This window comes from Coloeus monedula (assembly GCF_965178545.1).
Source record: "Coloeus monedula genome assembly, chromosome: 1".
NCBI classification, from domain to species: Eukaryota; Metazoa; Chordata; class Aves; order Passeriformes; family Corvidae; genus Coloeus; species Coloeus monedula.
In genome coordinates this window covers 127,049,420-127,061,021 of record NC_138781.1, presented here as the reverse complement: position 1 = coordinate 127,061,021, position 11,602 = coordinate 127,049,420, and the positions used below count along the sequence as shown (strand labels likewise).

The 11,602-nt window shown below is 47.0% G+C and overlaps 1 protein-coding gene across 1 annotated transcript; it reads left to right on the top strand.

The window, feature by feature from the left end:
* Positions 1-2,614: 2,614 nt before the first annotated feature.
* Positions 2,615-10,561, top strand: RPL7 (ribosomal protein L7). Its single transcript, XM_082281840.1, has 7 exons — positions 2,615-2,648; positions 3,765-3,867; positions 4,619-4,785; positions 5,431-5,568; positions 5,930-6,039; positions 7,153-7,363; positions 10,499-10,561. Exons 1-6 carry the CDS (start codon positions 2,635-2,637, stop codon positions 7,359-7,361), a joined length of 741 nt encoding a protein of 246 aa, XP_082137966.1. The 5' UTR covers positions 2,615-2,634; the 3' UTR covers positions 7,362-7,363; positions 10,499-10,561.
* Positions 10,562-11,602: the final 1,041 nt, after the last annotated feature.

Below are 11,602 nucleotides of genomic sequence, written 5' to 3'. Positions count from 1 at the left end.
TCGGGACTCCCGCCCCCGCCCTGCTCCGCCCCACCGCCGGGGGAGGTCCCCGACGGGAACGGGGCCGGTGTTTCGCGCTGCTCGGGGCGGGCGGCCCGGCGGCTCCCGGCGGCTCCAAGCCCCGGCCCGCCCCCGGCGTACGGACTACAAGTCCCGGGGTGCGCCGCGCCCCGCCGGAGCGCCATCTCGGGTGCGGTGCCGCAGCACGGGTTAGAGGAACGCGCACGGGCGCTAAAGGTTCGTGCTCGTGGCTAGAGACGCAGGGAAGCTGGAAGCGCACAGGAGCCGCCGGGTCCCCGCAGGATGACCGATACCCGCCTGCCTGGGCTTCCTGTGCTGAGCTGTGAGAAACCGCTGAAGAAAACCCCGATGGTTTCTTGGTCTGTCAGCGAGGTACAGAGGTCACTGATATCTCACCCGCCACTGACTAAAATAGGAGCTCACAGGTGCCAGCACACGGAAAGTGTTTTCTTCTGTGCGGTAACAGCGGCCGCTCCCTGTAGCTGGGCACCCTGCGGCCACCCGGCGCCGGAGCATCCCGCTCCAGGGCATTTGCCAGTTCCAGAGGAGGAGGACCAGAGCGTGCCCTTGCGATTTCCCAAACGTGGGTGTGCAGGATTTATCCTACTGCCTCTGCCCGCCTGCAGCCGTGTGCCTTAAGTGCACGACGCTGCGCTTTCTTCCCTGTGTCGCCGCCAGTTTTCAGAAAAGTTCTTGGAACTTTGTTTGTGAACGCTGCCTTTCGAATTGAGCAGAAATTCGAGTTCAAAAGTTTTGGAAGAAAGTGCAGACAACCTCTTTCTTCAGTAGATATTGCAAGTGTTCTTGCGTGCTGATTTTAATCCCCCCTTTTATAATACTGCTAAGGACATCAAGTGATACAAACATCTGTATTAGCATAAAATAACAATGTTGTAAACAAATGAACACTGATACACCTGTAACTAGGATCTAAAGCACTCAATAGCCTTCTCAGGTGCAAGTGCCGTCCGACACCTCTGTGTGCTGTTAATTGGCAACAAATAAAAACACAGAGCTCGGCATTCCTTATCCCCAGCCCTGCTGTCTACACGGTTTTTTACACCGGACAGTCCTTTGCTGCTCAGAGTTCCACTAATTTCTCTTGCTCCCGTACGTGTGTAATGATGTGCCGGTGTCTACCTGGGTGATTTTAGGAGCACAGGTAGGCGCGCACAGGATCAGACTTACGAGCCACAACCTTAAGCAGCCTTCCAAGCTGCTGTGCTGGGCAGCGCTGCTTCCCGAGCCGCCCTCCATTCTCCACAGTGCAGTTATTGATTCCGTGTGGCGACCCGAAAAGATGCCCAACCTAATGAAAGCACATCTCGGCACAAACGGAGCCCGTGGTTCCCACTTCCCCGTGCGTCCAGGTGAACGATCCTGCGGGCGCAGTGGTCGGCACGGCCGACAGCCGTGCTCCTCCGGCGGGGCTCCCTCCAGCCGCAGGGACGGAAACACCTCCGTGATCTCTGGCGCTTCTGCGGGAAGCGCTTCGGTCCTGAACCGGAGGAGCGCGGATGCCAGCGGGACCCCGCTTCCCTGACCCGGCAGGCGGCCGGGGATGTAACCGGGCCGGGGGCGGCAGGAGCAGCATTCCCCCCTCTCAGCCTCCATCCCCGCCGCGGTACTGAGCGCGGGCAGGAGGTGGCGTCCCGTAGGCATTAACGACAGGATTTAAGGCTGGAATAGGGGAAATCCTGCCTTATGCAAGACGCCTGGCAGCCCCACCACCGCAGACCTCGTTCTCAGCCTCCTGCCGGGAACGCCGGGTCTGGCGGCGGAGCGGTTCCCGCCCGGCCCGGGACGCAGCCGGCCCCGGGACAGAGCCACTGCCCGGCACACAGCCGGTCCCCGGGATACAGCCGGTCCCCGGGATACAGCCGGTCCCGGGACACAGCCACTGCCCGGCACACAGCCAGTGCTCGGGATACAGCCGGTCCCGGGACACAGCCGGTCCCAGAACACAGCCGGTGCTCGGGATACAGCCGGTCCCCGGGACACAGCCGGTGCCCGGCACACAGCCACTGCCCGGACACAGCCGGTCCCCGGCACACAGCCGGTCCCCGGCACACAGCCACTGCCCGGACACAGCCACTGCTCGGGACACAGCCACTGCCCGGCACACAGCCGGTCCCGGCACACAGCCACTGCTCGGGACACAGCCGGTCCCGGCACACAGCCACTGCCCGGGACACAGCCGGTCCCGGCACACAGCCACTGCTCGGGACACAGCCGGTCCCGGCACACAGCCACTGCCCGGCACACAGCCGGTCCCGGCACACAGCCACTGCTCGGGACACAGCCGGTCCCGGCACACAGCCACTGCCCGGCACACAGCCGGTCCCGGCACGCAGCCACTGCCCGGGACACAGCCGGTCCCGGCACACAGCCGATCCCAGGACACAGCCGGCTCCGGCCCCCGCCGGGCGGAAGCAGTTCTCGTACGCTTTTACCTCAGGCACTCGCCCGCCACCTCGGCGCTCGCACGGCGGTCAGGCACAACGGCGGGCTTCCAAACCTGGGGTCCTGCCGGCGGGCAGGGCCTCGCCTGCGCGGGCGAATGAGCTAAGAGTGCGCCGCGCACGCGCACGCCCCTCTCTTCCGGCGCTGACCATGGCGGACAAGGAGTGAGTCTCGTCCCGCCCGCTGCTATCCGTCGCCATCCGTGGCAGCCGCGCCGCCCGAGCCCTGCCCGCACCGTCCCCGGGGCCGCCGCGCCTCCGTCGGGGCTGGGAGCGGTGGCAGGGGAGGGACCGCGCGGCGGAGATGGAGCCGCCACCGGCTCGGCCCTTCCGCAGGCGGCGGCTGCGGCCGCCGGCCCTTGGCGGGATAGGGAGGGGGATCGGGCCCCGAGCGCCGTCGCCGCCGGGAATGTGGGACCGGGGCGGCTAGTTCCTCCTGGCTGGGCGGGCGGACAGGGCTGTGTTGGGGTTACAGCAGGGAGTGGTTGCCGGCCGGGCTGGTGTAGGCGCTCGCCAGGATGATTATGGCTCTGTAAACGCTGTTCTGACAAGTTCTGTCGCGTGTAAAAGTTAAAAATCTGCAGGACAAGAGGGAACGGGGCAGAAACTAATATACAGGCAATTTGCCCGAAGTTGAGGAGGAACTTCTTTGCCGTACGGGTGACCACACACTGGAGTAGGTTGCCCAGAGAGGTTGTGGAGTCTTCCTGACTGGAGATGCTCAAAACCCATCCGGATGCAATCCTGTGTCCTGTTGTCTGGCATGACCCTGCTTGAGCAGGGAGGCTGGACCAGATGATCCGCTGTGGTCCCTTCCAACCCTGACCCATTCTGTGATAATCTGGGCAAGCTGAGAGTCCTGTGAAATAAATTTCACAGTACTACCAAATTAGCTTTTCCTCTTCAAGCACCTGTTGAAATGTTCATTGGTCAGAGAGGAGTTATTTTGAAATGACTTTGTTTTATTATCAGTTGTAGCAAAGTAGGACCAGTCTTTGGAGTTACAACTTAGTGCAGCTCTGGTTGGTCTGTCAGGCTTCCTTGTCTGGGAAATGTGGACAGTGCAGGTTCTGAACTAGAAAATCACCCAATTCAGTCCCAGGGAACTGTCCTGGGACACTGTTCTAGGCCTAGGAACAGTGGGGATGAGGAAGACACAGTGAAGTGGCTCAAGGCACCGAGGCCTGCACATGTGTTTCTGAGAGTTTTGATGTTTGTCATATGTAACTTCTTTTAGTTCTTTTCTACCAACTAAAAGTTTTTATTTGTGTTTTCATTTAGAGTAAAGAAGGTGCCCTCTGTGCCCGAGAGCCTGCTGAAGAAGCGGCAGGCCTATGCGGTTATGAAAGCCAAACGTCAGAAGAAGATTTTGGCTATAAAAAAGGTGAATATTCTCTGATCCCTTGACTCAAATTGCTGTGCTGCTGCAGTAGCAGCTGCTGCTACTGCTGATGTGGTGCAGTACAGAAGTTCACAGTGTTGAGACCAGCATGTTGGTATTTTCTTAATTGTTGGATTAAAATATACTTTTAGTGGCTGATAACAAAGTTTGGGCAGAGTTAAGGGTAAAGTGTACTGCTGTCTGTAACATTGAAGTTAGTCTTGTTCAGGGCAAGAGGTTATAGCCTTTGTGAGGGGGAGCTTGATGTATGATCAGAGAATCCTAGAACTGTAAGGCGTTGGAAGGGACCCTAAAGATCATCTAGTTCCAACCCTCCCTGCTATGGACAGGGACACCTCCACTAGACCAGGTTGCTCAAATATCCAATCCAACCTGGCTTTGAACACTGTTGGTGCTGGCCCATCCACAGCCTCCCAGGGCAGCCCGTTCCAGTGTCTCACCGCCTTCGCAATAAAGAATTTCTTCCTTATATCTAACTTAAATTTCCCCTCTTTCAGTTTGTACTTATTACTCTTTATTACCACAGTTCTGATGAAGAGTCAGGAATAATAATATTGTTTGCTGTATAACAGCCTGCCAGGTTCTCTGGAGCATCACTGAGGGCTGTTCTGAGCTGTGTGATACTGATCTGTGTTACTTGTGGGAAGTTCTAGAATGTGGCATGTTACTTGAAGGTGATTTTCATGTGTTAAAAGGAATTATCTAACTTCAAACGATTTCCAATTTATTGCAGTACCGCAAGGCACAAAGGAAGCTCATCTATGCAAGAGCCCAGGCTTACCACAAGGAGTACAGGCACATGTACAGGCAGGAGATCCGTATGGCCAGGATGGCCCGGAAAGCTGGCAATTACTATGTCCCAGCTGAGCCGAAACTGGCATTTGTGATCAGGATAAGAGGGTAAGGTCGGATACAGATGTAAGCAGGTTTATATTCAAAAGCACTGAAGTTGGCTTTCCTGTTACCTCTCTCTTTTGAGGGCTTAAATAAAGATAAAGCCTCCTACCAGTGGCTTGAGAAGTTGTTGGTAGATGCTGTATATGCCCCAGAGGTGTGTTTAATTAAGGACTAAATCATTTTGCTGTCTACTGTCTTTAGGAATCTCTGCTTTTAAGAAGACAAGGCTGCAAGTACATGCAGACAGTTATTCTTTCTCACCTTTAACTTGATAAAATTATATGCCCCTATTCCCAAACATTCTGCTGAGTTTTCCTTCAAGTGTTTGTTTTGTTCTACTCCGGTAAAGTGTTACAGGGAACTAAAAAAAGGTGTGATTGGAAGGATTACATTCATGACAGCACAAGGGTAGTTCTCAATTGTTCCAGTGTGATACTTACTTCAATTCTTTCAATGGAAATAGATGTTTTAGCTTTACACTGAAATATGTAGTGATAGTAAGTTAATTTACTAAGCTTGCTTTGTGTAATTCACAAAATGTATTTTCATATGGGAACAGTACTATTGTATTTTGGGGCCTTTTTTTTAACCTGATACCTAGTGTTTCTGGGGTGTTGATGATTCAGGCATTTTCCCTTTCTTCTCCAGTACCAATGGTGTCAGCCCAAAGGTCCGCAAGGTTCTGCAGCTTCTTCGCCTGCGGCAGATTTTTAATGGCACCTTTGTAAAACTCAACAAAGCCTCTATCAACATGTTGCGGATTGTTGAACCCTACATTGCCTGGGGGTGAGTGAAAGGCCCAGTTGTACCTAATCAGGGTGCAAGTATTGAGCGGCTTTTGCATTTTGCTATGCTAGACTTGCACAGCTTTTTTATCTTCTGTGTGCTTTCCTGTCTTTGAATTGAAAGTGTGGTTAAGGCAGTGCTTTAAAGGTAATGGCTGCTAGATATGATTGCACTCTCATACTGGTATTCTTGGGAACTTGGTGCGAGATTTGCTTCTCTGTTGCTTTTGTATTTACATTTGTGACATGCTGAAATGATCTTTAGTTGTTTGGTATGGAAGTCCAAATCAGGGAGGTTAACATTAACTTGAAATGTGGCTTGCAGAGACTTAGAATTCTTTTTTTGAACGTGACTGTTTCAGTTACCCCAACCTGAAGTCTGTGCATGAACTGATCTACAAGCGTGGTTACGGCAAGATCAACAAGCAGCGCATTGCTCTGACTGACAACCGCCTGATCCAGAAACGCCTTGGTAAATTCTGCTGAGCAAAACAGGAAGCCAGCTGGTTCCTTGGGGTGACCAGTGCAGTGCTGAGCTGGACAACTGTCCTTATGTGTCACTGGAGTACACTGGTGTTAGGTTATGATCTCTACTTCTGTCTTAATTGCTTAATACAAAGCAAGCTGGGAGTAACTTCCATCATAAAGTATTGAAAACAGGTGTAAAGAATCAAATTTTAGCCTTTTAAATGTGTAAAGTTAAATGTAAACTTCTTGACCTTGAAGGGGTCAGTAGATCTTTGAGTAATGAAGGAGTGCTGTAGTACAAAACAGTCATCGTGGCTCTGAGCTTTCAAACTTAGAGACATTGTATCTTTGACTTTTGTGATGTGGTAAACAGACTTTTTAAACTTAGTGAAGGAAGAACTAGGTAGTAAAAGTAATCAGTGTATTCAGTAAAAAACAAAGCATGGTAAACAGTTGTTGGGATATGGGCTGCTCTAGGAATCTCCTTTATTTTGCGGTCATGTCAGAATGAGTGAAAGTGATCACTTAAGTCTCTCCCTTTTTTGGCACTTGATTTGCATTTTTCTTCAGATAAGGCGTGTTTCTTTTCCTGTGCAATAGATAAACAGATTCTAAAGATATCTGTATTCTATTGTAATCTCTTTTTAGAGCTCTATTTTATGGGAGTTAACTTGTAACATGTTGCTGAGGACTCTGGAAAGGCATTAAGGAAGCATGCTGTAGCATTATTCAGCAGCCTAACTTAATAGTGAGTTTCCCTGAGTTACACATAGCTATGGTTTAGGTGTATTTAATCTAACTTTTCTCCAAAGAGCAGTCTGTTTTCCTAAGATTCACTAAGTGTGGGTTTTTTGTTGTTCCTCACTGCCGGCAGCAAATATTTTAACAGTTGAAACTGATGCCTCTTTCCAAATGTGCCAATTACATGTTGACTTGGCTGCAGCTAATCCATTTTAATTGGAAAAGTCAGCCATTCAGTTTCATGACAAAGTGAGTGCTTTCTGACTTCCTGAAGTTTGTCAAAATAAGTAGGCATGACAGTAACAACGTGATAATTTTTAGTTTGTTACTGACCAGTGCCTATGTAGTCTTTCTGAAAGCTATGTCTGAATTTTAGGAAAGCTTGGCATCATCTGCATGGAAGATGTGATCCATGAAATTTACACTGTTGGCAAGAACTTCAAAGTTGTGAACAACTTCCTTTGGCCCTTCAAGTTATCCTCTCCTCGGGGTGGAATGAAGAAGAAAACTATCCACTTTGTGGAAGGTGGGGATGCTGGTAACAGAGAAGACCAGATCAACAGACTCATAAGGAGAATGAACTAATGGTGAGATATTGCCCAAGGCAATCAACTGTTCAGCTCTGCAGGCTGCTGTCATTATTTGTCAGACATTCAAGTTTAATAGATGCTCACTCATTCTTGGGTGGTACCTACAGTATAAAGCTGCTTGAACAATACAGTGTTCTGGTTTTATTTTGGAAGTCTTAACTAAAGCATAAACATTTGGGAAGTTGAATTGTCTCTGTAGCTGATAATGTTTAGAAAATACAAACATTACCAATAACTTGTTTTAAAGCCTTATTTGGTTTTATGATGGGAAGCCTTGAGATCTTGGCTAAATCTTTCAACCCTCATTAATGACCTGTTAGTATCATCAAAAACTTGTGATTGCAAGTACGGTGTTTTTTCAAGTTTTCTAGAAAAGCCTGATTAAGATTGGTGTAAATTTTCAGCTTGTTCAAGCTTCAGAATGATTCATTTAAAGCTTTCATGTCTGGTGACCAAGTTGGTAATTTTGAAAGACTTGATTTCCCCATTTGAGTAGTCTATTCCTTAGAAATGAGAAGGTTTATTAGCACTTGAAGTGATTTAAGTGACAGCCGAGTCCTAAAGGTAGGACCTACTCCAAACAATCTGTCTTACCTATTGTTGTCACTCTCCTGTTTCTGCTTTGGTGAGAAGCCTGTGCCATTCAAAGCCAACACTTTTTTCAGATTTCTTGTACTTCCCTTTACTTTTTAGACACTAAACTAGCTTCAGTGTTGTCCATATCTTAGTTTCAGTCAAGGGTAAATATCTTTTTTTCTTTGACAGGTATGCTGGAATTTAAGAAAACTTCATTGTGTTAGGGTGTTTGGAAAGGATATCAAACAAAGACCAAATTTTCCTCAAACTAATTCTTCCAAAGTCAAAATGGTTTTTTTGGTTGGCTTGTTGGGATATGTGTGGGGTAGGGTTTTGTTGTTTGGTTTTGTAGGGTTCTGTTTTTTCTTTAGATCAGATGTGCAGTTTAGTTCTGAGTTTCTAGCTTCAGGGGATGGATTCATAAAAAAAAAAATGGGTAGTGTTGTGATTTACAGTTTAAAACTGGTGCAGTTGCATTTGGATGAGTTCTCAGAAATTAAAGTTTTTGAAGGGAAGGAAGTTTTACCTTGCTTTGTTTTGCTGTTTGGTTTTTTTTTCTCAAGTCTTTTAAAAATATTCTTAAAGCCAAGGCACAGCAAATTGAGCTCGTTGGGTCTGCTGTCTGTCCAAGGAACTAAAGGAGATCTAGGAAATACTTTCCATTTGATTGACAGTGTTTATTGAAGCTTTTTTTGTAGGCTGCTGATTTCCTCAGTTCAAGCTCCTGCGTTTTGTGCTGTTACTTCCCATCTGTGAAGTCAGCAGAGTTTTAAAGCACCGGTTACATGGCACATGGAAATTTGAACTTTAGGAAAATAGTTCCTTACTGAGGACAGTGTTCTTGCAAAGCTTTTTAGCTCAGCTATGGGAAGATGTTGGTAACTTTGAGAAGCAGAATTGCTGTAACGTTCAGTGCCTGGGGTGATGTTAAGTTACTCCCACTACTATTGTAGAAATTTTGCTGGAAGAAACTTGAAAGTTCAGTATTGGCAGATGTGTCCTTGAAGTTAGTGCATAACCAAGGCTGAGGAGGACCTTATGCTCCTGTCTGGTTTCTGAGCATAATGCTGTTTTTAATGGAAACACACTGCAGCTTTTCTGTCAGTGTAGATTTTTCTCCTCCATCTTCCCTGCTAAATGTCTAACCCAATGCTTAGATTGTTCACTTCTGAAGGAGGTGAACAATGTGGCTCTGTTTTCACTCTTGCAAACCTTGTGGTCTGCAATTCTGGCTCGAGTGCATCCATGTTACATTCTGCACATTCAAAGCCACACCAATTTACCAGGGTTTCTAACAGAAGGCAGTGCCAGGGCTGACATGCTGGCCAACCCTGCATGGGTAGGGCTTCAGCCTGACAGAATTGCACAAGCTAAGGTATCCCACGGTTAAGAAAGAAGCAGGAAAACTCCTTGCTAACAGCATTTTTGTATCCACAAATGTCAGGTGTATATTGGTAGTCTTGTTTTCAGGAGCCTTCCTACAGGAGGGAAGCTTCTAGTTCGCGATTGCAGTCGCTGTAAATGCCTGTGAGGGTTGGTATATTGGCAGAGAAACAAGGGATATTAATTCATCTGGTTGCCCATGTTTCTCACTTGACTTGTAGCTCAGCATCCCTTGTAAATGGCATACATTAGAACTTTACTTCATCTTTTAATTTGGAAAGTGACCTTGCAGTTTCTTATTTTATGCTTATAAGCAGTTTTTACACTTTTTCTGTAAACATACATAACTAAATCTGAGATAAATTGATTGTTCTCATCTCTTCCACTTTCTTTTCCTGCTGTTGTGGACAGAGAGCATGTTTAAAATAGAAGTAGCCTACACATAGAAAATAGAAGAATGTTGTATAATTTCTACTGAGGCTGTGGCCAAACTGGAGTAGTAAGATCAGGTGACATACTGGCAGTATTCTCCAGGTAATGTCACGATGAGGGGGCTGTGTATCTGAAGAACAGTATTCCTCTTTGCTATAAGTAGATAGTTTCCTGCTATTTGTCTTTATTTTTTTTACTACTTAAGTCATAGTCTCAAATGAATTTAAGAAATAGACTTCCAGTACTGATTCCTTTGTATAGATTGGGAGGAAAGAGCATAGTACTAGAAAGCAAATGTTGACAACTCAGTATTGGCAACATAGTGAATTTGATTAATTTTTGGAGCAAACTTTACAGGAACTGGTCCCAAGTCGGCTTTTTGCTTTCATTTTTGTATCTAAACAGTCTTTGAAATGTGCTTAAAATGAGAATGCAGCAAAAGGTAGAATATGCACAATGTCTTGGCATGTCTTTAAATATCAAGTGTAGGTACCAACAGTTCAAGGTAGAAATGCTTATCCTGTTAGGTCTGGTACTCAAAGTCTGTGTTTTCAGTGAAGAGATGTTAATGTAGAAGTTAGTTACTGTGTGCAAGACTATTGCAGTCTTCAATCCAGTGAAATAAAATGAGTGTTTTCAGCCCAAATTACAAATTGTGAAAATGTATTACTTTTTCATGTGGCCAGAGTTGTTTCAGATCTACATGTGCCTAATGATAACTTTTTCTTTTTTGCCTTGCAGGTAAAGATGCCCAGCTGCAATATTTCAAAGTCTGGTCTGTTAATAAAACAATCTTGCACAAAACAGTCTGTTGTCTTGATTGGTCTCTTTCTTCTGAAGTGGCGGCGTTTGCCAGGTTCACTTTGGAGTCGTGTTTCAAAGAGCCACAGTTTGAATTAGCAGTATGTAGATACTGCTTAACCTTCATCTGGAGGAAGAAAATTTGGAAGGCTTTGTGCAGGTAACAGATGAGGTTTTGAGGTGCAACAGTTAGTTACTTTTGGTGTGATTAAAACGTGCAGTAAATGACAAACTGAGCTGTGTGCTGTTGAGTGGGCAGGGTCCCTGATTAGTTGTAGTGCACCAGAAAGCTTTGTGAGAATCTATGTAAAGAAGCAGCAAGTGTAAATCTGTTCTTAACATCTTAAGATCAGAGAATCATAGAATGGCCTAAGTTTGAAGGGACCTTAAAGATACAATCTAGTTTCAATGCCCCTGCTGTGGACACCTTTCACTAAACCAGATTGTTCAGAGCTCCATCCAACCTGGCCTTGAGCACTTCCAGGAAAGGGGCATCCACAACTTCTCTGGGCAACCTCCTCCAGTGCCTTGCCACCCTCACAGCAAAGAATTTCTTCCTAAAAATCTGATTAAATCTACTCTCAATTTGAAGCCATTGCTCCTTGTCCTGTCCCTACATGCCCTGGTAAAAAGTCCCTTTCCATCTTTATTGTAGGTTCCCTTCAGGTACTGGAAGGCCACAGTTAGGTCACCCTGAAGTCTTGTCCAGGCTGAATAATCCCTGTTCTTCTAGCCTTATGGGAGAGGTGCTCTGTCCCCCTAACCTTCCTAATGGCCCTCCGCTGGACTTGTGCAAACAGGTTGATGCCCTTCCACTGCTGGGGACCTCTGAGCTGGATAATTACTTCCAGCTTTGAACACCATCAGGTATTTTTTACCAAAGGAAGCATAAAATACTTCACAAAATAGTAATTTTTTTTCCACATTCTAGGTACTTAGTTTAATTAGATAATTTGTTCGCAGTGTTCTACTGCAGATATTTTGGAAGTGGAGAGCACAGGATTCACGAGGATATGAGCAGTTGCTGATAATGTGTAGGTGTAG